The sequence below is a fragment of the Ursus americanus genome, chromosome 22 (genome assembly GCF_024610735.1).
Source record: "Ursus americanus isolate L20-20 chromosome 22, mUrsAme1.1.p, whole genome shotgun sequence".
NCBI classification, from domain to species: Eukaryota; Metazoa; Chordata; class Mammalia; order Carnivora; family Ursidae; genus Ursus; species Ursus americanus.
Genome location: NC_142148.1, coordinates 23595183 through 23621794, shown reverse-complemented (window position 1 = coordinate 23621794; position 26612 = coordinate 23595183). Strand labels below are relative to the sequence as shown.

Genomic DNA, 26612 nt, shown 5'->3' with positions numbered 1-26612 from the left:
ATTGGCTCAACATTCTTAGGGGTGGGATCAGGGAATCTGGTTTTGTTTGTTTTTTTGGACAAAGCCGTGTAATTGTGACAGTCACAACTTAACTACAGGATTTAAAACATTAACAGGGCATCTACATTCTTAACAACATCCCCTTCGCCCCGATTCTGAGAACCACTGCTCTATGGCACCCAGGGAGGGGCTTTCCCTGGGTCAGGGGGAAATCGGAGCTCCTAGCTGGTACCTCTCATTCTCTGACCCCTACAGCCTCCTCACCCGCTACTCCCAGCCCCATGATTTGTGTTCCGACTTACCCAACAGGTAGACCGAACTAGTTCTCATCTCCCTGCCTTTGCTCCTGCTGTCCCAGTGTGGAAAGTCTCTCCTCCCCCTACCCCTGCTCCCCAAGCAGCCCCCGCCCCACCACTGCACCCACTACAGTGCCACGCAGACCAGAGCTGTTACAGAAAGAGGGCAGCCTCAGAAATGGAGCCTTCCCTGAATTTCGTTCTTGGCTCCTCCAACGACCTTGGGCAAGAGACAACCTGTGTGAGGGAGCCTTGATTGCTCTTTGTAAAGTAGTGATAACACTATCTCACAGGCTTGCTAGGAGAATTCACTGGGGCGATGGCTCAGCATGGTGCCCAATAAATGCCCGAGGAATTCAGCTTTTCTACTCTCTCTTCTTTAATCTCTACTGGACCAGGGGCTACTTCAGGGGAAGAACGGTCCACTCACTCATGTCCGAATGCCTAGTTTGCAGGACCCATGGCCTTTGTTGAATGTCTGAAGCTACAAAATGAATTCCTGTCCCCGTGCAGCCCTTGACTCTTACCTGCCCAACGTTGAAGGTCAGCGTGATGGCATAAAAGAAATTAGAGTTGGCACTTCCTGCATAAATCCAGAGGTGCCACAGGACAGGGAAGAGCAGGGAGCAGACGATAATGATGCAGGTGAGGACAAAGATGTTTCTCAGGACTGCAAAGACAGATGGTCACAGTTAGCCAAATGCTGATTCTTCCTGGCACCCTTTCTTGTGGGGATGGCCCCACGGGATGGAGAGGCCAGGAAGAGCCTGGGTAGCTCAGAAGCAGAAATCCTCCCCCTCCAGATTCAGAGGCTCCGGGGTGCCAAGAGGCAAGCCTCAGACTCTTGAGTCAATGGCTTCCCATGCCCAAAGCTGATGGGAAGTTCTAGGTTTGGTCTCTGCACCTCCCACTGTGGGCCTGGATGGCTACAGTCGGCAACACTGTGAAGGCCTCTGGGCACCGCAGTGGAAGCATTTCAGCACGACAATGCCCTCTATCCCCCACTCTGGGAGTGTCCAAGGGTAATCCCTTCCCTCTCCACAAGCACGGTGCTGTCTGTTCACCTGGGATCACAGGTGGGAATGGCAGCATGAACCCATGGCGATTAGAACCCCCCTGCCCCCCATAGAGTCTCTATGGTGCCACAGCCCTGGGTCTTAGGAACACGTTTTCCATTTTCTTTAATTCATGTCTTAGATTCCCTGCCTTTCTCTTCAAATGTCCTTCACTTTTCCTTAGATGATTTGAACATCTCTGACACCCTATCTCACACCATCCCCCCACACTCCCGGAGGGATTACGGGATCCCACCAGGGAGGAAGCTCTCCCAGAAACCCCAGGGAGGACCCCGACACTCAGGCGGGTACTGGCAGGCAGGAGGGGTACAGCTGGAGGGGAAGGAGCAGGACAGGGTGCCCAAACCTGGCCTTAGAAAGACAAACACCTTGGTTAAAATCCCTGCTCCACCGGCAAGTTTCCCTGAGTCCCACCTTCCCCGCCTCTAGAGTACGGCTAAAATGCCTACTCGCAGGAGGCTCGCGCGGAGTAAACGAGTGAGAAACCGGCAGAGGTGTATCCTGAGCATTTCCTCTGGCTGCTGTCAGCAAATCACCACAAACGTTGTGGCTTGAACAGTACACAGTTTATCTTACAGTTCTAGAGCTCCGAAGTCCAAGATGGGTCTCACAAGCTAAAATCAAGGTACCCTCAGGGCCTCGTGCCCTCTGGAGGCTCTAGGGAAGAAGCCATCTGCTGGCCTTCACAGCAAGAAGGGGCTGCTGTGTTCTTGCCTCACGACCCCCTTCCCGCTTCACCCAGCAACGCCAGGTAAGTCCTTGCTACACTGCAGCACGCGGACCTCCTCTTTTGCTTCCCTCTTCCACCTTTTTTTAGAAAATAGACTTTAGGGGCGCCTGGGTGGCACAGCGGTTAAGCGTCTGCCTTCGGCTCAGGGCGTGATCCCGGCGTTATGGGATCGAGCCCCACATCGGGGTCCTCCGCTAGGAGCCTGCTTCTTCCTCTCCCACTCCCCCTGCTTGTGTTCCCTCTCTCGCTGGCTGTCTCTATCTCTGTCGAATAAATAAATAAAATCTTTAAAAAAAAAAAAAAAGAAAAGAAAATAGACTTTAGTTTTTAGAGCAGTTTTAGGTTTACAGCAAAACTATGGAAGAGATCCCCCACGTGCCCCCTGCCTCCAAGCCCTTCTACTATTTAAGGGCCCTTGTGGATTACACTCTCCCCTCCCCCACAGATAAACCTCCAAGCTAATCTCCCCATCTGAACATCCTTAACTTTAAATGCTTTTGCCACGTGAAGTAAGACATTCACAGGTTCTGGGGACGATGTGGATATCTTTGTGGGGAGGGGAGCATTAATCTGCCTATCACACTGTGCTTCCCCCCCTTTGAATTCAATAAGGAGTATCTGACAGTACCATTATATGCTATTTTTATCTCTTTCTTTACACTCGATTGTTTTTTAAAGAAACTATTAAGTATTATTTAAAATAAACTAATGAAAAGAATGCCTTTAAAAAAAATTTACCAATAGATCTGGGTCCCAGATGGCACTTAATGAACAGAGAAGTTCCCTTCCCCTCTCTGATCCTGACCTTCAGGAAATCCCTTCTTCCAAATCAGAGTTTGGGGAGATTTCAGAGATGGGGAACCTCCTGAACATTGAGGCTGTTTGTCTTGGTTGTAAAGAAACTTGGTAGAACTGCTATACCAGGGGTTCATGCATCGGAAAGGGGACAGGATTACGTGATTCTCAATTTGGCTGCAAAATAAAATCACGGGGGAGCTCCACCTGATCTGAGTAAATCAGACTCTCTAGGGGTGGGGCCTAGGCATCCATAATAGTTTGTAACAGCTTCCCTGGCGATTCTAATATGCAGCCAAGGCTTCAAGCCACGGGATTACAGCTGCAGACCCTTGGCAAATAAGAGGCCCAGACCAGTCTGTAACGGAGATTTCACTGGTCTGTGTCATGGTGATGATAACCAGAACATGGTAGTTCAGAGTTCTTGTTAAAGGTAAATGTCTTGAACTTAAGATTCATGAGAAATGACAGGTGTCTCTTTGTTGCTGGTTGTTGTTGTTAAAAAGTCCTTTCTTTTATGAAATGGGGATGAATGGCTGGCAGTTGACTATTTTAATGTCTTCAGCAAAACAAGAAGTTGACAACTCTGTCACCAGAGTTTTTAAAAAAGTGTCAGTGGTCTGTGAGCTCCCACAATTTGGAAACAACAGCCTGGAGGGCTTGCAGGGTCCTCTTCTCTGACCTGAAATTTCCATGGTTCTGGATTTTCAAAGCTGAGAGGATAAAGCCTTGACTCAAGTCTTCCTGAGACTTCCTTGCTCCCAGAACAAGAAGTCTGGAAAAAGGGATACGTGCATTGAGAATTACTATTAGTAAACAATGTTACAACCTCCAGAAAGGAGAACAAATCTATTTGCCACTCCTCCACTCCCACATCACTATTTACATTTCTCAGTGGTTCTTTTTTTTTTAAGATTTATTTATTTGTTTTAGGGTTGGGGGTGGAGGGGCAGAGAGTCTTAAGCAGACTCCAACGTGAGTGTGGAGCCCAATGCAGGGCTCGATTCCACAACCCTGAGATCACAACCTGAGCCGAAATTAAGAGTCAGACGCCCCTCTCAGTGGTTCTTCCTGATCTCCTGGAAATTATTTTGCTGAAAAAGATACACACTATTCCTAAAACAAAACTCCTGTGGCCTGACAGCCCAGGTAGGGCATTGTCCCTTGCCTCTAGCCACTCTGGATTTCAGACAGGGTGACAAGAAGGTGACAAAGTGCACAGGCTCCCATGCAGCTCCTGGCTGCAATTACAGACAGCTGCAAAGATACACTCCCATGTCCCTGGAGGAACTGTCACCCGCATCCAGTTGGCTTCTGGCCTGCAGTGACCTTTGCAGGAACAGGGAGCTGTACTCACTCTTGCTGGCTGGCAGGCCAGGATTAAAGCTATACGCCAGAGCACCTGATGCTGGGACCTGGGGCACAGGACAGCTTGTCCCAGGCACCAGGTGTCAGAGATGTCAGCGATGACCAGGGCTGAATAAGACGAAAGGCTCACCCTTCATCAGACTTACTTGGGTCAGATGGAACCCGATTCCCCATCACACCCACAGGGTGGCTTATCCAGTCCCTGCCTCTGTTACTGACAAACTGAAACTTCAGGCAAGTCCCCTGCCTTCTCTGAGCCTCAGGCATTCAGAAATAAAATTCTCTGGGCACCTGGGTGGTGCAGTTGGTAAAGCAGCTGCCTTCAGCTCAGGCTCAGGTCATGATCTCAGGGTCCTGGGATCGAGTCCCATGTCAGACTCAGCAGGGAGTCCACTTCTCCCTTTCCCTCTGCCCGCCCCCTCACCCCTGGCTAGTGCTCACTCTCTCTCTCTCTCTCTCAAATAAATAAATAAACAAAATCTTAAAAAATAAAATAAAATAAAATTCCACTTGAAAAATCCAGTCCCACTGGGAGGAGCACAGAGGGGAACTGGGAGCTTCAAAGGTGCTTATTGTATTACTATTCTCTATAATTTGTATTTTTTTAATCTATATTCTTTTATCTTTATACAAAAGTTAAAACAAAACACACACACACACACACACCACCACCACCACCACCACCACCACCACCACCACCACCACCACCCCCCATCCCTCCCCAGCCTCTGGTAACTGGCTCTTTCAGCTAGACCACTGCAGGCTAGCACGGACTCTGCCAGCAGGCTGTTCCCTAACACTGCAATTGTGTGTCTGCATGACTCATCCTGGCCCCAAGCACCACAGAGTTCCGGTCTGGGGCCTGCATTCGGGGCAGGGCCCACATACCTCTTCTCCTCCCCACTGGCCAGGATAGGAAAACAAAAAGGTGTGTGAGTATGTGAGCAGGCATGTTGGCACTGGCAGCTAATGTTTAAACTGAATTCTTAACCACATTACAAGTCTGAATATATCCAACCTAGACTTAGAGACTTGTCCGAGTCTCCGCCCGCAGGTCCAAAGGACGAGCCTGGAGATGCTCCGGGCTAAACGCCATGACGCACAGCTGTCATGCCCCACACAGATACCCTGAGCATGAGTATTCTCTGCCACAGGAGCTGCCCATCGAGGGGGGAAGCCAGCGCTCCGTGCAGGATCGTTGATCAAGCTGAACTGTAAACTGCTTGCCCAGCCAGCCAGCTGCAGCATCTATTAGATCATGTAGGTTTCTAGAAACCCCATCCTTATTTTCTCTGCCTCAACCCTGGAGGGCATAAAATAACTTATTTCAAGTTTGAAAAATATGTTTATTCCAATGACTCTGAATGACTGACTACTTAGCCTGGAACTTTGATCATGGAACTAAGCCAGAGGTCCCCTGCATGGTTATTACTAGTGATAACCACAGTGCTCTTGACATATGTTCTTTCTCAAACTTAGAACACCCATGGAAGATATTCTCCGCATCCGACAGATTAAAAACCGAGAGACTCAGACAGGTTAGATGATTTTCCTAAAAACAGATAACTAGTAATGGGAAAGCTAGGATCCAGATTCAAGTCTTCCTGGCTCCAGACAGTGTTCAGGAACACGGGATGAAGGATTAATCACAGGCAAGAGGTGCCCCGTGTGGGACAGACAGCTAAAAAAACAATGACTCTACTTTTGGGGAAAGAGAATCAACATACCCAAGACCCACCCTGTCACAATCTGGGGCATGCTGACATGTTTGGTGGCCTCATGACTTGTCACTGGCCATTCTGCTCTGCTGGACTGGGTGATTCTTATCTGAGCAATGAGGATGTCACAGGTAGAAGACGCCACTTCCTTCACCCAGTCAGGCCGGACTGGTCACCGCCCCACAGGTCACCACCTGCAAGGGCAGCCCAGGCTTGGTCCGCCCACTCTGCTGTTTACCTTCACTGAGAAGCCCCGACTTACAGGTAGGTTTCTTTCTAGCAGCCGGTCGGTTTCACTTCCTGGTTGACACCCAGACAGCCCCAAATAATAACAAAGATTTACTTCCTCTGAAGCCTCCCCTCCCCAAGTTCATTCTTGACATCTTGCTGTGCACCCCTGTAGGCAAGGAAAATTCCACAGCTCCCTTCCCATTTTAGTTTTGAGAATCAAGTGGTGTTGGGCCACTGACACTGCCTCTTTATTAGGGAGGCTTAAAAACCCACCCCAAAACAGCTGCTGAGTTGTGGGTCAGGTCTGATCCTGGGTTCTGGGGACACAGAGGTGAGTGAATGCTAAGCCTACCCTCAGGAAGCCCATTACACTGAAAAGAACCCTCACAGAGGGCTCGGAGTCCAACTGAGGAAAATACTGGGGGCCCAGGAAGCAGAAGCAGCTCACTCCGCCAGCTTCGGAGGAGACGGTTAGAACTGCAGGGCCTTCAGAGCAGGCAGACTACGTATAGTGCTGCCATCTGGCTTCTGTGGCTGTTCAGGTGCGGTGCTGGGAAACGGCCCAAAGCCCAAGGTCTAGTGTTCCACTGTCCAATACAGTAGCTACCAGCCACGTGTGACTTCTTAAATTCAAATAAATTCCAACTAAAACTCGAGCTTCTGAGTCACACCCGTGGCTATTCTATTGGACTGTGCAGCTATAGGACACTTCCATCATCACAGAAAGTCCTACCGGACAGCGCTAGCTAGAGGCTCATGGCCAGCCCTTCCACTTACCTATCACGTAAGCTTGAACAAATGGCTCCACCTTTCTATACTTCAGTATTCTCATCTGCAAAATGGCGCTATTTTCCCACCAAGTCTGGAGTGAAGATGAGCTGACCTGATGCACCTAACACTCCTAGAACCACAGTGACCAGGTGGGTACTGCGTAAGTGCTCAAAAAATGGTGGTTATTTTGGGCCTCCTGGCTGGCTCAGCCGGTTAAACATTGGACTCTTGGTTTCAGCTCTTCAGCTGAGGTCGTGATCTTATGGGTCGTGGGATGGAGCCCCACATTGTCGGCAGGCTCTGTACTCAGCAGGGAGTCTGCTTAAGAGTCTCGCCCTCTGCCCCTCCCCCCACTCTCTCACTCTCTCTCTTAAATAAATAAAATCTTTTAAAAAATAAAATAAACAACATTTCAAAAAAATATTTATTTATTTGAGAGAGAGCAAGTGAGCACGAGCAGGAAGTTGGGGGGCAGAGAGAGAGGGAAAAGCAGCCGACCAGGCTGATCTCAGGACCTGGAGATCATGACCCGAGCTAAAGGCAGCCGTCCACTGACTGAGCCACCCAGGCGCCCCAAAGTGCTTATTGTTATTATCATCACTAGTCTGTAATACCCAGCAGGCAGACACTCAGGTCACTGTGTCTTTCCCGGTGCTGCTAGCACAGCAGACACCAAGCAAACACCTATTGATTTCTTTTGCCCTGGCTGCTTCCTCCAGGGACCAGGCTGACATAAATCTGCCGCGAGAGGTTCAGAGGCGGGAGTACTCACATCTGTAGAGATGGTTCCATACAGGGAAGAAGGCCATGTAGAGGGCCACGTCCCCCACCGTTGGGTAGGACTTGAAGATGGAGATGATAGCCATCTGGATGAACATGAAGAAGATAGGGTGCTCCCTGGGGCGGGGCAGGACAGGCAGACACAGAGGGAGAGATCAGTCAGGGACCAGGTCCACCCCAGAGACTCCTAACCCCATGCCCTGAACCCAAAAATATTCTCTAGGGGACTTCAGGAAGGGGCTGGCTCTGCTGCCCACAAGACCTGGGGGCCAGACCGAGTAGCAAAGCAGAAAACTGCAGGGACCCAGAGAAGTCCAGAGGTGGTGGGAGGAGGGCCCAGCAAACACTAGAGAAACAGCCCATCCCCCTTCAACCCCCAGCCCAGCTCTGGGCCTTCCCCCAGGAGCCACTGAGGAAGAAAACAAATGAAGTCAGCTTCATTACTGGGCTCTAATGGCTGCTAGTCAGAGTCATCAGGCGGCCTCCCTTGCCAGAGGCTCCTCTGACAACCGGACCCAGGGCAGGATGTGCCTGCTTGCTGACACTCTTCTTCTCTGCCAGGATGGTCAGTGGAGTCTACGGGCCCTTAGCTATGATGAGCTCCTTTCCGGAAAGAAAACTGATTGCTGCAGGCAGCTTTTCAGCTCTTGTGCGCTGGAACTGGGGTTCTTGTTACCTTAAACTAACAACAACGGCTACCATTTCCTAAAGCTTCACTCTGCCAAGTTCTGTCCCAGACCCTTTCCTTGTGCCATCACGTGTGATCCCTACGACATGTCAGCTACTCCTCGAAGTAGGCAGTACCATCGCCCACACTTTGCAGACAAGGAAACGGAAGTTCAGAGAAGGTAGGTGAGCTGGTAAGCAGTGGGGCTGTTTATCTCCAGAGCTCTTAAGCATCACCAGGACTGTTCTGAGTGCCTAGCATGATCGCAGCTCTCGTCAGGAAGGGTGGGGAGAGAACTCCATCTCCAATGTTCCTCCGAGAGCTGACCAGGTGCTAAGAGGAAGCCAGCAGGAAGAGGCCGGCTCTACACCCTCCTCAGCTGTACCTAAACAACGCGCATGCGGCCTACTTCTGTGCAGCACCTGGATGCCCAGCTCACTGAGGTTTTCTTCAGAGACTAATGGTATTCTTGTCTTGCAGGTCAAAGGTCAGGGTGACTCAGTGGGTGTAAATCTGAGATGTGGAGACAAACATGTACACACCCCAAACACTTGAGCGGTTTTACACAGCAAATGCTTCAGACTCAGCTTGGCAAAGTCTCACAGTCCTGTAGGCTCTAGAAGGGTCCAGCTAGCTCAGTGAGCATCTTCCTAAAGATAATCCAAATCACTGGCTGTGGGCTTTTTAGGTAGCTGGTAAGAACCACAACATTTCTATGAAAAGGCCAGTGAAAATACAGTGACAAAAAATATGGAGACCTGACCCTCCTGCAATGCTGTCTGGAGAGAGGCGGCCTGAAGGGCCCTGCTCCCACCAAGCTGGCGCTGGAAGCAAATACTGCAGGGGCTGGAGAGCTAGTGGAGCCTCAGATCCAGGCACAGGAGGGCCGCAGCAGGGGGGGGGTCACTTCATATCCTCTGTCCCTACAACCCTGGAGCCCTGGCCTGGGGCGGGTGGTGCTGTTGCCTACCCAGGAGCCACCTGTGGCCTTTCACGTGCAGACAAAGAAAGGGGCTGCACAGAGTGAGGAAAGGCGTTCCAGGCTCCCAGCTTCTCGCAGCTGAGTGGCTAGGCCTGACCAGGGCAAAGGCAGGGACTGGACTGGGGACAACAGACAGCTGGAGAGCTTGGCTGGGCAAGGCTGCCAGAGTTCCGGAGACTGCCAGGCCAAGGAAGGTTTTCTGTCAGATGCCAGGCCAAGGCTATGTTAATGGGAAGGAGGCATGAGCTCTGAGCTTTTACAGAATGGGAACCATGTGCATTGGTACACTGGCCATGAAGACTGGCAGGAAGGTTAGAACAGAGAACTCAGGCTCTTGAAATCTAAACCAAATTCCCCTCCAGGTTCCCTGGACCAGCAGCCAAGGATGACTGTCCCCACTGAGATCAGGATGTGAGGGGCTCTTCAGGCACCCAGGACCATCACCTGGACATGTGTCAGCGCCTGTTTCCCCTTCTCTGAAGCCAGGATAATAGGCCAATTTCCAGATGCTACTACAAGTGACCTCTCTCAGGAGTCTGGCATGGTACAGGGGGTGAGTATAGATTCTGGAGACAAACAAACGTAGGTCTGAATCCTAGCTCCACTACTTACTAGCTGCGTGACTCTGGGAAACTTGTTCCACTTCTCTGAATGTCTATTCCTCAACTATAAAATGGAAGTGATGATAATAAAATTATGCCTACTTCCAAGAAATGCTGGAAGGGTTAAGTATGGACCCTTTTCAGAAAGCCTAAAAAGGGCTGGGTGGAGCCAGGCTCACTACGTGTTTGCTTTCTTACACTACAGAAGAGAGCGCCACAGACAAGCCTTTTGAAGGAAATTGATCAGAAGATTAAATGGAGCTGCAGGCAGCCAAACGCGCAACTAATACATCCTGAGTGCCCCCTGTCACTGGGATACTGATGGAGGGCACCCAACAAGATCCACTTTTTCCAAAGACACCTTCCAACTCTGAACCCCTCCTCTTACCCAAAATAGTGAGTGGGCTCAGTAGCACTGTAGGCTCAGAGTGATGCCAGGGGAAATATCAGGGTGCTCCAAAGCACCCTCTCAGCAGCCTGTACTCATGTGGGACTGACTCTACAGCTGGCTACGGCTATTGGAACCGGAGGCCATTAAGGGCAGGTCCCCGGGGCAAAGATGGCATAAACAGCGGACGCTCCCAGTTTGAAAGGCACCTGCAAGACTACAAATGGCCCTGTGGACAAAGCAGCAGCAGGTCCAACCACTTACTTTAGCTTTATGGCTAAGGGGATGGTGTAGAAGAAGACGTTGATCTGAAACACACATACAAAGAAGAGGCTGAAGTGCTCAAACATCTCCGCAAAGAAGTACCAAAAAAGACCAATGTTTGGAGTGAGATCTGGAACAGAAAGTCTGGAATGAAGAAAACAAAGGGAGGGGGGGGAAAGCCAAATTTTAAATGGTCTGCTGTGACCCGGTTTTCTCCTAAAGATTTTGGTCACTACTGGACAGCCAAGGATGACTGTCCCCACGGAGATCGGGATGTGAGGGGCTCTTCAGGCACCCAGGATATAGGTAATTAATAAAAACAAGAGGCAGAGAAACAGAAAATGATAACCCTTAACAAATACCAGCTGAACCAAACTCTGGCGTGCATCAAAGATCTGAAATGAGGCAGCATTCAGGCTAGAAATCAAAAGACCAGCCCCTCTTTTACTGCCTAAAATACATATGTTTAAATTTAGGAGATATCCAGGACTGTAACAAAAGAGGAATGGGTTTTAAACAAACAATATCTACTTGGGGGCATTCCAAAGACTTGCCTAGAGGAGCAAGCTCAAAGATCCTGCCGCTCCCCATTCTTGCTCTGTATCCCCATGGCAGGAGCCAGAGACGGAGTGCCTGACACCACAGGGACTTCTGGAGCCTTGCAGAAGCACCAGCAGCTTCCGGCTAGGATGCCAGATCTCATTTGAGAAATAAGGATTTCACTGGAAAACTTTTTGTCTAGTTTTCAGATAAAGATTCGTTGCAATTCTGGCTCTTCTAAAAATTTATATTATATGTTTTATCTTAAAAAACAGAGTTGAAACTGAAGTCAATTCACAGTTTTAAAAGGGCAATAAATGCAGCATGGAGAAGGGAGAAACATGCAGTGGCTCATGGTCAGAGTTCACTGACCGAGGCCTCCACCCAGGGCAAGTCTTTGCCTCCTGCTGTGACTACAGTTCCTTTTCTGTGAAATGAGGTAAAGAACACAATCTGTGGGTCAGCAAAAAAACAGGGAAAGCTTTTCACCAGCAATACAACTCCTACCTAAGGAAAAGCATGAAGAACTAAAGGTTATGCTCAGCCAGGATTTAACACACATTAGCAGTCCGGAATCCCAAAAGGGAGTCTGCCACTCCATATCCCTGCCCCACCCTGACAGGTGTAACTGTCAACACTTCACTGGGCTGTGAGTTCCTTGAGGTTTGGGCAGCGACCATCCTCCTCAGCATACCACACAGAGAGCATTGGGATATGTCTGCAGAACTCATACTCCATTTTGATTTTCTCTAAAAGTTTGACACATGGGAGGTGGCTCTTAGAGACCCTCTTGCAGTAGAGGAATATATCCATTCCTGTTGGGGACTGAACCAAACCCTTCCAGGAAGAGGCCTGTAGTTGCTTCAGATGTTCTTAGAGAATTATCTTCCATCTCACTAAATTGAAGGTACTTGCTAGACCTGTGGTTCTCAAAGTGTGTTCCTGGACCAGCAGCATTCACGTCACCTGAAAACTACTTAGAAATGTAAATTCTTGGGGCGCCTGGGTGGCTCAGTCATTAAGCATCTGCCTTTGGCTCAGGGCGTGATCCCAGCTATGGGACCGAGCCCCACATCAGGCTCCTCCACTGGGAGCCTGCTTCTTCCTCTCCCACTCCCCCTGCTTGTGTTCCCTCTCTCGCTGGCTGTCTCTCTCTCTAATAAATAAATAAAATCTTTAAAAAAAAAAAAAAGAAAAGAAATGTAAATTCTTGGTTCCTATCCCAAACTTACTTAATCAAAACCTCTAGAGGCTCAGAAATCTGGGTGTCAAGAAGCTCTGCAGGTGATTCTGGTGCACACTGAAGTCTGAGGACCACCGTGTCTAGGTGCTCCCTGTGGTTGCTCACCCTCAGACTCCAGCTGGAGCTGGGAAAAACGAATTAGCTTTCAGAGTTTTCTAATGAAGTCATTACTTACATGAAGCCATAGACTGCAGGGATGAAATCCCAGGAGCTGAGAAGGAAGAAGGAGAGGCAAATGATTACCACTAGACTTCCCACGTACATCATGGCATATTCCCAAGAGAAGATCCAGAAGGCTTTGCTCTTCACTTTCACAGGTATGTACTGCCGCTAGGAGAGAAGGCAAAATGGTATATTGGGGGATGTCAAGGACAGAAGGAAATTATCAGCTTAAACTTCAAGATCTCTTCTGTAAAGTACAGGATGCAGAAAAGTTTTGAAAATCTAAACATTGAAAAGGATTTATTTATGCTAGGTAAACACTAGTCAAAAGAAAACTAGTTTAGTTATACCGTTACCAGATAAAATAAACTTTAATGTATAAAGAATTGCAAAAATAAAGATGTTCCAAAGTGATAAAAGGTTCATCAGAAAGATGTAACTAAATTTTATGTACCTAATAACATAGTCTAAAAATATATAAAACAAACATGGACAGGTCTATAAAGGAAAAACAGACATAACCATTATCTGATAGATCAAAAAGACAAAAATCGGTAACCAAGTAGGAAATATGAATAGCACATTTTTAATAAATTTGTAACCTCCCTGAGAATGAGTCAGGAAAGAAAAAAAAGGAAAAAAATCTATATATCTACACAGATATAGAAAATGTGGCAAAACAGTAACAGGGTCATCTAAATAAAAGGTACTTATTATACTAGTCTTTTCACTTTTGTAAAGCATGAAATAAAAGACTAGGGAAAAACTAATTCAAGAAGAAACAAAATTATAATGGTTCTATAAACATTTAAGAAATTGAATTTCAAAATTTTGAAAATTGAAAATTTGAAAACCTATGAAAACTTGAATTTGAAAATGAAATTTGAAAATGAAAAATTTTCCCATAAAGAAAAGAGCAGGCCCAGACAGTTTTAGAGGAAAGTTCTACCAACATTCAAGAAGCAGGTTATTCTAATCTTCCATTAACTCTTTCATAGCAAATATCATAAGCTTTATACCAAGACCATTTACCAACACAAATGCAAAAATGCTAAATGAAATATTATCTAACATAATTCAGCAGGACATGATAAAGTCGGGTTATGACCAGGTTGGATTTATTCCAAAAACTCAAAGTTAATTCAACATAAGAAAAATTATTAATATAACACAAAGAGCTTAAAAATAAATCATATTAGTGTCTAGATATATGCAACAACTACTTACGATAAAAATAACAAGCAATAAAAGAATGCAGTGAAGGAGCAGAGTACAAAATTAACATACAAATAGCCTTCACATGCACTAATAATAAACAATTAGAGGACACAATGGTCAGGAAAACCACATTTACAATAACACCAACGAAAAGAAAACTTAGAATTATGTTTAACAGGAAATGTGTAAAACCGATTCATGGAAAATTTTAAAACGCTCCTGAAAGACTAGTGTCTTTTTTTTTTTTTTAAAGATTTTATTTATTTATTTGACAGAGAGACAGCCAGCGAGAGAGGGAACACAGGCAGGGAGAGTGGGAGAGGAAGAAGCAGGCTCATAGCAGAGGAGCCTGATGTGGGGCTCGATCCCTTAATGCCGGGATCACGCCCTGAGCCGAAGGCAAATGCTTAATGACTGAGCCACCGAGACGCCCCAAGACTAGTGTTTTGAACAGATGGACAGATATCCCCTGTCCTTGTTTAGGATGATTCAAAAAAAAAATTTTTTTTTAAAGATTTTATTTATTTATTCGACAGAGATAGAGACAGCAAGAGAGAGAGGGAACACAAGCAGGGGGAGTGGGAGAGGAAGAAGCAGGCTCCCAGCAGAGGAGCCTGATGTGGGGCTCGATCCCATAACGCCGGGATCACGCCCTGAGCTGAAGGCAGACTCTTAACCGCTGTGCCACCCAGGCGTCCCCAGGATGATTCAAAATTTTATATAAAGAGATCAGTTTCCTAATTTAATTTATAAATTCAATGTAATAATGCAATACCAATAAAAATGTCAACAAGCTATTTTATGGGATTATACAAGATTAAAGTTCATATGGAAATACAAACATGCAAGGAATGAAGTACTAACACACACTATAATAGGGATGAACCTTGAAAACTTCATGCTAAGTGAAAGAAATCAGTCAAAAAACCACATATTGTATGATTCCTTTTATATGAAATGTCCAGGATAGGAAAGCCTATAAAGACAAAAGCAGAATACTGATTGTTTAGGGCTAGAGGGGAGAGGGGCACTGGGGAAAAACAGAGTGACTGTTAATGGGCATGAGGTTTCTTTTTGGGTGATAAAAATGTTCTAGAAACGATTGTGGTAATGGCCGCATGACTCTGTGAATATCCCAAAATCACTGAATTATATTTTAAATAGGTAAATTGTATGCTATGTAAATTATACCTTGATAAAAATAAAAGCTGTTAAAAGAAAAACCATAAATAAGTAAAAAGACAAATGAGAAACTGGAAGAAAATTTACAGACAAAGGGTTAATACTCCTAATATATACAGGATTTTTAAAAATTGAGGGGAAAACAGACCTAAATCCAACAGAAAAATGAGAAGGAAAAATGAACAGACAATCCACAAACATGATAGAGTGTTCAAACTCACTCATATTTAGAGAAATGCTAATTAAAACACTGAGATACCATTTCTCATAATCAGACTGGCAAACATTTTAAAATGTGACAACACATTCTGTTAGCAAGGCTGTGGAAAAACAGGCACTATCACCCATTACTGGTGGGAATAAAAACTTCATACAATCCCTGTGGAGGAAAATTTGAAAAGACCTAAAAAAACTACATATATACTTACCACGGATCAGTAATTCTACTTCTAGAAATCTACCTTGAAGATACCCCTCTGACAATATGAAAATACATATACACAAGGTTACTCATTAAGGCATTCATTGTGATTGTAAAATATTAGAAACAATCTAAATTCCCATACAAAGGGAAAAAGTTGAACAAACTATGGTACGTCCATACAATGGCGTATGTAAAAATGTACAATATTCCGCTGTAAAAAAAGAATGAAGATCTCTATGCATCAATTTGCAGTGACTTCCAGGAACTAATAGTAAAGAAAGCAAAGCACAAAAGGGTACCTAGAGTACGCGATCCTTCATATAAGAAAGAAGGAAATACACGTGTACCTGTTCATTTGTGCAAAAGAAACACAGGAAGGGTAAACCAGAAACTAAAATAGTTACTTAGGGTGACAGAGAAAGAAGGAAAAAGGAAAGAACAAGTTAGCAGGGATGAAGATAGGGTGATATTTCTCCGAATATGTTTTGTGTTGTAGCTGATTCTCAGAACCATAGCGGTACTTCTTAGTCTCTTCACATATCCCCCAATAAACAGAACATTAAAGCCGACCAAGGTGTAGGGGAAAGCCCACATCATACAAACAGTAATACATGAGCTTAACTATATCACAAATAAGATAACTATGCAGAAGGGCCACGTGTGAGAAGAACTAACCTGAGTGACTTTGAGAAACAGTAAGCTGACACAACACTGTCACGCTAAAGACAAAAAGAACTACACGCACATGGTATAATCCAGTCAGCAGATATGTTTCTGACATGGGTATTTCTCACAGCAATTCGAGAACAACTTTGTATGTGTTCTAGAACTGAACATATTAGCAAATAAACTGCAGATGATGACAGTTGGGCTTCCAAACCTTAGAGAAAGAAATTATACACAAGGCAAAGGGAGACACTAAAGTGAGCCCTGTGGCGTTGGACTGGAGTCACAGGTATCAGTATAAACAGATGCTGGGATCAGAGGCATTAGTATGAAGACACAGAGCGAGAAAGAATCACAGACATGTTTGGGGGGGCGGTTAGTGGACATGCATGCATTTCATAGCTCTGTCTGCTAAAAGCATACCTATAACCCTTGGTTTCTAAATAGCATTCACCAATAGAAGGAACCAGGAATCCTCAAAGAAGTAGTTAATTCCAGAACTGGGGCAGGGAAAATACAAGATGAGCCTAGAACATCTTATGGTACCAGAAAGAAAGGAAGGAAAGGCTCAGAAGAACACAAGAGCTGATTTAAAGGAGCCCCCTTTTCTATGTCAAAGCTAGAAAAATGTGAGCAATGGGCTAATATTAGATTTTTTTTTGAGGTGAAATTCACACAACATACATTTAACTCTTTTAAAGTATGCAGTTCAGGCGCTTTAACGGTTGCCATGAAAGAAGTTTGAGGTGCCTGAGAGTAAGCTCCCACTCTACACTCCTGCTGCAAAGAAAGCAAGTTCCAGACCAGATTCCGGTATACTTAACAGCTATTTATTAAACAAATATTCATTAGCAAGCAGGCACAAAGCACTTCACACAAATCATTCTAGAAGGTCCATTAAGTCCCAGCTCTGTCCCCTTCCAGTTGTTCCAATCACCTATTGTAAAAAAGCTTCACTTGGGGCACCTGGCTGGCTCAGTTGGAAGAACATGTGACTCTTGATCTGGGGACTGTGAGCCCTGCGTTGGGTGTAGGGATTACTAAAAGAACAAATAAATATATAAACTTAAAAAAAAAAAAAGCTTCACTCAAGGCAGAAGTGACAATATGAAAATATTCCAGAGGCAGGGGAAATCCTCCTACAAAGGCTTGACAGAAGATGGATTAGGAATGAAGCCTGGGGCACCGTCTCCAAGGGAAGAAGTTATAGACCTTCCTAGATTCTTTTTCTTTTGTTTTGTTTTGGTTTTTTTAAAGATTTTATTTATTCGACAGAGATAGAGACAGCCAGTGAGAGAGGGAACACAAGCAGGAGGAGTGGGAGAGGAAGAAGCAGGCTCCTAGCGGAGGAGCCTGATGTGGGGCTCGATCCCATAACGCCGGGATCACGCCCTGAGCCGAAGGCAGCCGCTTAACCGCTGTGCCACCCAGGCGCCCCGACCTTCCTAGATTCTTATTCCCTTTTCATGCAAGTATAATAAGCGTCTCTAAAACAGTTTAATCAATTCCATTTCTTTTGAATACTTCAATTGCACTCACTTCTTTTTTTTAAGTTTATTTATATTTTGACAATTGACAATATACAGATACAGAACATTTCCATCATCACAAGAAGTTCTACTGACAGCACTGCTGTAAAATAACACAGTTTCAAGAGAATATTATATTTCTGGGGATGGAAAAAGATTACACAAAAAGGAGTCATCCACAGACAAATTCAAAGAGGAAGGCACTTAAGGTTCTGAGTTCCCTGTAGAGTTGATCATCTGATCCTTTCTTCCTAAAAAATACTCCCATCTAGCAGAGAAGGGAGGCAGGGAGGGAGGGAGGAAACCACAGCCTAGGGATGGAGAAAAAAACCCTCGAAAGTAAAAATGTTCTTTTGGTTCGTTCTTCCCTTCCTCCCTACTTAATGGTATTTAAGAAGGAGAGAAGTGGGAAGTGGAAAAGACAGCCATGAAGAACTGAACCAGGTAGATTGTTCAAATCCACTCTCTGAGGAGAGTCTGAGGCACAGACCCAGGAGATGAGGTTTCACTTTTCACAAATCCATTAGCAGCCCCTACATTTTGGTTTGCTGCCATGTTCTCAGTGCTTTATTGGACCTAAAGCGTTACTGTCGATGCGTGAGTGGAAAATGGTATTTTTCCTGGCAAATCTGTGATGTAAAATGTGCATTAAATTTTAGGTATAATTTTTGTTAAGCCTTGGTCTAGGGGTCGGGTTTGCTTTAGGAAACAAGAGCCCCGAGAATATAGTGTTATGTGGAATGTTTACCAAATCTACTTATAAAACCTGGGTCTGATTAAAGATTAAGTAATCTTTCAGGACCACTCCCATTACACCAATGAGGCTTGCCTGAAAGGCTTAAGAAAGAAACTCGAGTGACCCTTTCTTTGATGGTGTGCTATTTATAAACCCTAGAGCCAGACTCATCTGGAGGTCCACATTGCACATTTCCCAGTGAGCAGATAAGCATTCATCCTACCCACCTCTTTTTCTCAATAGCAAATGCTCACTTAAAATGAAATGAATAAGTTGAAGGGTTGGGACAATGGTGCCTTAAACATTTGGATCAATTTTTAAAAAACTTTTCATCGTAAAATAAAACACAAAATACAGAAAACCACATAAAACAAATACATAACCTAGTGAGTGAATGATTATGAGACAAAATCCATAAGGTTAAGAGGAAGAAATGTCCCGCCACTCTCCAAGTCTCTCTCTGTGCCCTGTCCCAGCCACAGCCTCCCCCTCCCTCCAAAGTCACCACTGATCCTGGCTTGTAGAGATTCACTTCCTTGCATTTCTTAATGGTTTTCTATCAAAATGTGCATCCCTTTACACTATAGTTTAGCTTGCCTGTTTTTAAAAAATTTAATGCAACTTTTAAGTCTCTTAATTTATAGGTCCTCCAACCCATTCCACTTGTGCGCCCTAACAATTCATGGGTTGAAGAACCTGGGCATTTAATCTGTAGAACTTCCCACAATCTGGTTTTTGCTAATTACATACTTTATCTTCAGTATTTCTTGCAAACTGGCAGCTGGATCCTGAGGCTTGGTCAATTTCGATTTGATCCCCTTGGCAAAACTCTGGTGGTGGTGTGTTCTTTTCTCAGGAGGCATGATTTTTGCTTGTTTTTCATATTAGTAGCTATTAACACTCAATGCTTAGATCAACCGGTATTGCAAAATGATGATATCCTACCAATCTATCTTCATTTGCAAGCTCAAAAATCTATAGTAGCTCACCTACTATATGTTTACCTAATGGTATAGGACAAGATAAACGCTTAACTTTTTCCTTTTAGTTCCAGTTTTCAAGGTAATGAATCGGTTCTCTGTCAATTCTCCTAATTTAACCAATTACCAACTAACCTTTTTATTATCATTATGAATGCCTGGATTTAAATATAATTATGGGTTTTAATCCATTGCAATTCTTTTTTTTTTTAAAGATTTTATTTATTTATGTGACAGAGAGACAGCCAGAGAGAGAGGGAACACAGCAGGGGAGAGGGAGAGGAAGAAGCAGGCTCCCAGCGGAGGAGCCCAATGTGGGACTCGATCCCGGAATGCCGGGATCACGCCCTGAGCCGAAGGCAGACGCTTAACGACTGCGCTACCCAGGCGCCCCAATCCATTGCAATTCTAATCCTAATGAAACTCGAGCTGTCCATCTTTGGTCAGTGGGCGCCCTTCAAGTTGGATCCTGAGTCCTTCTGAGATGACCCCCACAGCCTTTCATAGCTTCCTTGTTTTCTGGTATCACAATGGTCTAGGATTATCCTGTACGTTTCCTGCCCTAAACCTAGAATCAGCCATTTCTCTGAGAAACTCATTTCTTTTAATGAGTAAAAATGGTATTGTAAGATCAAAATCTGAGCCCCAAGGATAATCATTGATGCTGGGCTGGTCATTGTTTCTAGACTGTACAGCGGACATAGACACACGCACATACACATATATACACACACACATATTCAAACCCCTACAGGGGCCAGGCAGGTAACAAAGGAGCGAAGGGTAATAGAAATGAAGCCCAGGGACAATGCTAAACTGTGAAGCGGGTATACCTTGTCTAAAGGAGACAGATCTCCCAATTTTCCAAAAGAAGCAAGAAATATAAATGTTTAACATGAATTTTAAAAATGTTGACAACTAATTAAAATAATTAAATAGCATGGTCAAATAAAGCACATCTGTGGGCCAGATGTGGTCTATGGGCTATATACTCTCAACCTGAAAAATGTAACCTGTAGTTACATGCCAGCAGTTATATGGCTGCTAATGTATAAACAAATTTAGGGAAGTAAGAGAATTCTCAGACTGCTTAAGAAAAGCCTAACTATAATAAGAAAGGGGAGAACTGTGCAATTATCTCCCTCTCCCAACTCTCTAAAGCACTAGGGAGAAAAGCATTTTCTAGGGGTGCCTGGGTGGTGCGGCTGGTTGGGCATCTGACCCTTGGTTTCGGCTCAGGTCATGATCTCATGGGTCATGAGATCCAGCCCCGCATCGGGCTCCATGCTCAGTGCCGAGTCTGTTTCAGATTCTTTCTCCCTCTCCCTCTGCCCCTCCTGCTCCTGCTGTCACTCTCTCTCTCTCAAATAAATGATAAATTTTTAAAAAGAAGAAAAAAGAAAAGCATTATCTATACAGAAACTGTTTCTTTCTCAGATATGGTGAAAAAGGCAAAAAGTCAGTTACCAGGAAAAAAACCCAAAACTCTAAAGGAGGTTGAAACCTAACAAAAGTTTTTATACCTAAGTTCTTGGGCTAATAAGAGATATATTTTACATGATAGTTATATTAGAGGCAACAAAACTGGTGGAAAAGTTCATTGCAATTGCCTGATCAAGTGCTCACACTCTTTTTCACCTGTTCTAAAGAGAAAGGAAGCTAACAGCATTGCCACCTCTGCCTCGGCCCCCTCCTGGAAGCAGCAGAGACCACAAAAAGTTGCTGGGGAAAGAGAGTAAGATGTGAAAATTCCAGATAAGGTCCCAGAGAAGGCCTGGGGAAGGACCCAATTATCAAGAAAGACCTGGTTGGGGGGTACCTGGGTGGCTCAGTTGATTGGGCATCTGGTTCTTGATTTTGGCTTAGGTCATGATCTCGGGATCGTGGGATGGGGCCCTGCACCAGGCTCTGCTTGCAGCATGCAGTCTGCTTGGGATTCTCTCTCTCCCTCTCCCCCTGCCCCTCCTTCCTCACCTCTCTGTGCCTGCGCTCCAGAGCACACCCACACTCACTCTCTCTCTCAAGTAAATAAACAAAATGTTAAAGGAAAAGAAATAAAGACCTGGTTGGTTTGGCTCCTTTGTGGCAAGCTGATATCATGTGACCTGCTCCAGGCTCCAGAAAGTACAGAAATCACAGGATTAACCTCTTCAGTTCAGACAGGAAGTCAGATTGGGTTAAAGCAAAAACCGGAAGAACACTCACGAGGTATTTCCCCCTAGTTTCTGTTACTTTTTTTCAAAGAAAATAAGAACTTCAAGCCGTCTAAGGGGGTCCAAGATTTAGAAATCCGAAGCAAAAGGAAGGAGGGAACTAGAAACTTGCCTGACTGTACCATGAGCCCCCCTCTGCCAGTCCCATAGCTTCAGCCTGGAGGTCCTGTGCACTTGGCATATCCTTCACTGTAGCTCTAGGCCCTGTACCCTCAAGTGGCTCTCTCTTTTATTCTGAATGCTATCAAATCATAATATTTTAGCTTCTAATTTAAACCAGGCTGTAGGCCAAGGTCAAAAGAAGAGTAAAGTAGGAGGGAGGGGACCAGATGAGCTTAAACTACCATTCTTGTAAGTGACCCACCAGGGATCCAGATGCAGCATCCCCTGCCTTTGACCCTGAAGGCTTCCTGGGTTTCTTCCTGCAAAGAGGAAAACAACTTGCCTCTGGCACTGATGAGACATTCGCTTGTCTGCACCCTGCCTTCTGTACTTTCTAGAGATTCCACTGGAAGAATGGAGGTAGGTTTGTAGTGTCAAAGGAAGAGGTACAAACTAATTTTTATAGTTCCTTTGAATCCAGAAAATGAATTATTTTCTTTCCCCCCTCATCACCCCACATACCCTCAGACCGATGACCATGTCCTTTCTATGAACTCTTACACTCTGTTTTAAGACTTGATGTGATAACCCTTTGCAGTAACTAATATTATATTATCCCCATTCTGAGGCCCAGAGAAGGGACTGAATAAGGTGACTGGTTGAGCTGCTCAGTTCCATGACTCAGTTGTACCGTCCACTGATATCAGGAGGAAATTTGAATTTTAAATGAAAGTGATTTTACAAAAGGCAGTATTTAGAAATTGGCTTAATGAACCTTTTAAAAATTTTTAGTCAGTTCATGTGTACAAATAAATATATTTTTAATAGTACTTATTTGATAAATAGTTGCACAAAAATTCTGGTTGTATGCATTCCTCTTAGGGCTCAGACTTTCTAAAGAATGAACTGTAAATATGAGGTAATAAAGGAAATGCAAACAGCATACTGTATGTGGAAAAATTCCTGGATCCAACATGCATACAGAAAGAGAATCAGAGCAAAACTTCATAGTACAATGACATATCTATTAGACTAGCAACCATAAGTCAAATTTGAAAAGCCAGTGCTGGCAACCTGAGAGGAAATGATTCACTGCACTTCATTTCATTTTTTTTCAAGATTTTATTTTTCAGTAATCTCTACACCCAACATGGGGCTTGAACTCACAACCCTGAGATCAAGAGTCTCACACTCTCCTGACTGAGCCCTCCAGGCGCCCCTGATTCACTGCACTCTAGACGCGGATGGTGGCACTACAAATTGGCTCAGGCTTTCTGGTGAACACTCCAGTCTTATGTAATAAGGACTATGAAACTTCTCACACCTTTGGATCCAGTGAGTCAGCTGGAGGAATACACCTTAAGGAAATAACTTAAAGAAAATCAAATTACTGTACTATTTATACCAGAGACAACCAGGGCACATCTCAAATTGCCCACACAGGACAAAGCCCAAGCTAATCATCACGTATCACTGTGCACATCGACACAAAGACGTACTATGAAGTCACTAAGATGACAAGCATATAGCCTATTTCAATAAATGGAGGTATACACTCAGTTTTAGCAACAGTGTTTATAATTAAGAACAAAGGCTCTGAAATCAGACATTTCTTGGTTTGAATCGTGGCACCGCCCCCTGTATACTTTCAAGAAATGTTTCTCGTTTAAGAATGGATTGGGACCATGCAGGACCTGCAAGTGGTTACCTGCTCTTGAGGAGATGTGTGTGTTCTCACTGGCGTGGAAAAAAGAGACAGAGGGCAGGCTCTTGCATCAGGCCACCTGAGTTCATGCACTGTCACTTGCCAGCCATATCACCTTAGGCAAATGACTACACCCCCAACATTCTAGTTGCGATTCATGTGTCTAATATGGCTAATATTAGGTGTACACATGGCTAATAATATGACCTACCCCATAAAGTTCTTATGAGGTTGAAATGAAGCAAGTAAATGTGAGATAGGGACCCAGTCCCACTGCTTTAACTGAGCCATGCCCTTCCTTCCCCCAGGCAGTGACCAGGCCAGGTATTAAATGTCACTTGAGCGCTGGCCTCTGACCAGCAAGAGCTTACCTGGAGGAGATAGAGGAGTCCTGGAACAAACAAGGTGAGTGGGTACAGAGACTGGTATGTTGCTAAGGCAAGAAAAATAGCACTGAGGAAGGCACTACCTGTAAAAAGAAATAAATATATACAATAATCCAGCCTGAGCAATCGGGATTAGACTCGGCAAGTCCCCCAAACAAGAAAACTTTCCGTAACTGGTCAAATAAGTTCTTGTCACATGTCTCCTTGTATACAAGGTGCTATGCAAACTCACACACAGCGAGAGCTTCTTGGCTTGATTTCCTATGAAAGGAAAGCTAGGAAGTCAAAACTATTTATTTTAGCAACTTGAGACACCTCAACTATGTTTCCTTTAAATTTTCAGACCAAGAAAGAGTTCACAAAACTTTGGCCTAAAGATGAATAAAGGGACCAAGTCTATTAACATCTGTGTCCTATTTAACTCATCGGCGAGGCCCATAATTATTGCTTAAGCGATTCGGGGCTGGGAAACCCATCCCTATTTTACAATACCCTTTCCTTATGCATTATCTTCAGGTCAGGTGTTTATTATTAAAGTATATTAATTTTTATTAATAATGTCCCCATTCCCTACATAAAATGGACTACTATGGAATTGTTAAACATGATGTTTTAACAAATTTGCAATGACAAGGAAAGATATCTTTAACATCCTATTAATTGAAATTTACAAAAAAGATAAATATTATGATCTCTTTAAAAAAAATGCATAAGTAAATTTTTAAAAAAAGACTAAAAGACTAGGCCCAAAGTTCACAGTGATTTTCTCTCGGTGGTTGAGTTACAGACTTTTTTTCTCAATTTTTGCTTCTCTGTATTTTCTAAACTTTCTATAATGAACATGCCTTGTTTTTGACATAAGAAAAAACTGATTTCGGGGCGCCTGGGTGGCTCAGTCGTTAAGCGTCTGCCTTCGGCTCAGGGCATGATCCCGGCATTCTGGGATCGAGTCCCACATCAGGCTCCTCCACTGGGAGCCTGCTTCTTCCTCTCCCACTCCCCCTGCTTGTGTTCCCTCTCTACTGGCTGTCTCTCTCTCTCTGTCAAATAAATAAATAAAATCTTTAAAAAAAAAAAAAAAGAAAAAACTGATTTCCTTTTTTTTTTTTAAGGTTTATTTATTGGGGCACCTGGGTGGCTCAGTGGTTATGAGCCTTCAGCTCAGGTCATGATCCCAGGGTCCCGGGATTGAGCCCCACATGGGTCTCCCTAATCAATGGGGAGCCTGCCTCTCCCTCTCCTGCTGTAGCTCTCCCTGCTTGTGCTCTCTGTCAAATAAATAAATAAAATCTTTTTTAAAAGGTTTATTTATTTTAGAGAGAGAGTCAGAGCATGAGTGTGCATGCCCAAGTGAGCAGGAGTGGGGTTAGGGGGGAAGGGGCAGAGGGAGAGAGAGAACCTCAAGCAGACTCCCCACTGAGCACTGAGCTCGGAGCCTGGGTGACACCAGGCTCGATCTCATGACCCTGAGACCACGATCTGAGCAGAAACCAAGAGTCAGATGATCAACTGACTGAGCCACCCAGGTGCCCCAAAATGGATTTCTTTTCTAAAAAACTAAATAGCTATTCTCTTTCAGTTGGTTTTAGACCACAGAGTACCCTAAAACCAAAGCCTGAGAACCCAAATTTGCAAGTGAGGTTTCAAAGTGGCCCAAGAATCAGGAGAGTGTGATTGATGGTCCAAGGCTAGTATCTTGTAATGATAATGTTTCATATAATGACAGGACTCATGGTCACTCTCATTAGTGTGGGGTCAACTGTTTACTAGAAATAACACACAGCCTCTCAATGGTATTTCATTAAAGGAGGGACTAGCCACTCTACTCAGTCTGAGGGGTTTGCCATCTCCCAACTCAGCTCCAGAAACAAACAGAAGGAGATGACTCCTTAGGATTTTTTGCCAACCAAAGTAGTCTCTATACTTGAAACACCTCAGAGCCACCTTGGAAGAGGGGGGTTACGAATGTGACTACATTATAGGAGAGTGAGTGGAGAGAAAAGAACTTTGAGGGCTCCACCCCTCAAACCAAGGGAACTCAGCCGCTAGGAACAATTCCTGGTTGAAGGAAAATGGAAGGCAGGCAGAAAAAGGAGCAAAAGCTGGAAGTAGAAGATCAGGGACAGAATTCTTTGGGGCGGGCTGCTTCGCCATGCTCATCAGTGCCAGGCATGATGTCCTTGTACACATGACTGAGCAGGGGCAGGATCATGCCCAGCCAAGCTGCACCACCAGCAGAGGCCCCCACATCCGCGCTGAGCCGCAGACACCCAGACCCAGGACCAGGTCAATTCGGAGACAGGGAGATGGCAGTGGTGGGAAAGGTATTGTTCTGGAGTCTAACAGCTAGGGTGGGTTCAGGGTTCCCTGACTTGGCCAAAAATCTGAAGGGCATTTTGTAGGAAACCAGCTAAGGGAGGGAAAAAAACTGGAAAGAACTTTTAAACTTAGCATGACTTTCTCCAGAGACTGGGGTGGGAGAAAAAAGAGGCCTTTTAGCAGAGGAGGGAGGCTAATGTTCCAACACCATCCATTCTTACAAAGTGGTGAAAACAAACACGTGACTTTCACCCCTCTCTCTCCCAGGAGACACCAGGGAGCCAAATAAACAGAGCCACCTCCTGCCTTAATTGCCTGAGATCAGTAATTACTTGTCCGGAGCAGCTGACTATCTATAAGGCCCAAGAGAGAAGAACCGGCTCATGGCATCATAGAATGGACTTGGGAGTTTCAGAACACCTCCTCCCAAGATCACGAAGAAGCCATCTTCCTTCCTTAGATGACTCATTCGGAAGGAAGGTCCTATTCCTTCTGCCGTGCTCCAGCAGTAAGTGGTGTCAAGATCTCCCTGGCTACTG

At 44.9% G+C, this 26612-nt stretch overlaps 1 protein-coding gene across 3 annotated transcripts in view; it reads right to left on the bottom strand.

Moving 5' to 3' along the window:
• The window catches only part of PIGU (phosphatidylinositol glycan anchor biosynthesis class U), a 79952-nt gene that overhangs the window by 11331 nt on the left and 42009 nt on the right, over positions 1–26612 (bottom strand). For 2 of the 3 annotated variants that reach the window (XM_045806489.2, XM_045806507.2), the window contains 4 exons: positions 23740–23837; positions 12627–12781; positions 10669–10812; positions 7758–7882 (listed from right to left, as the gene is read on the bottom strand). In XM_045806489.2, coding sequence (XP_045662445.1) covers positions 7758–7882; positions 10669–10812; positions 12627–12781; positions 23740–23837 — 522 coding nt within the window. Of the gene's footprint in view, positions 1–823; positions 967–7757; positions 7883–10668; positions 10813–12626; positions 12782–23739; positions 23838–26612 lie in introns of all 3 variants that reach the window. The other variant, XM_045806499.2, reaches the window with a different exon arrangement.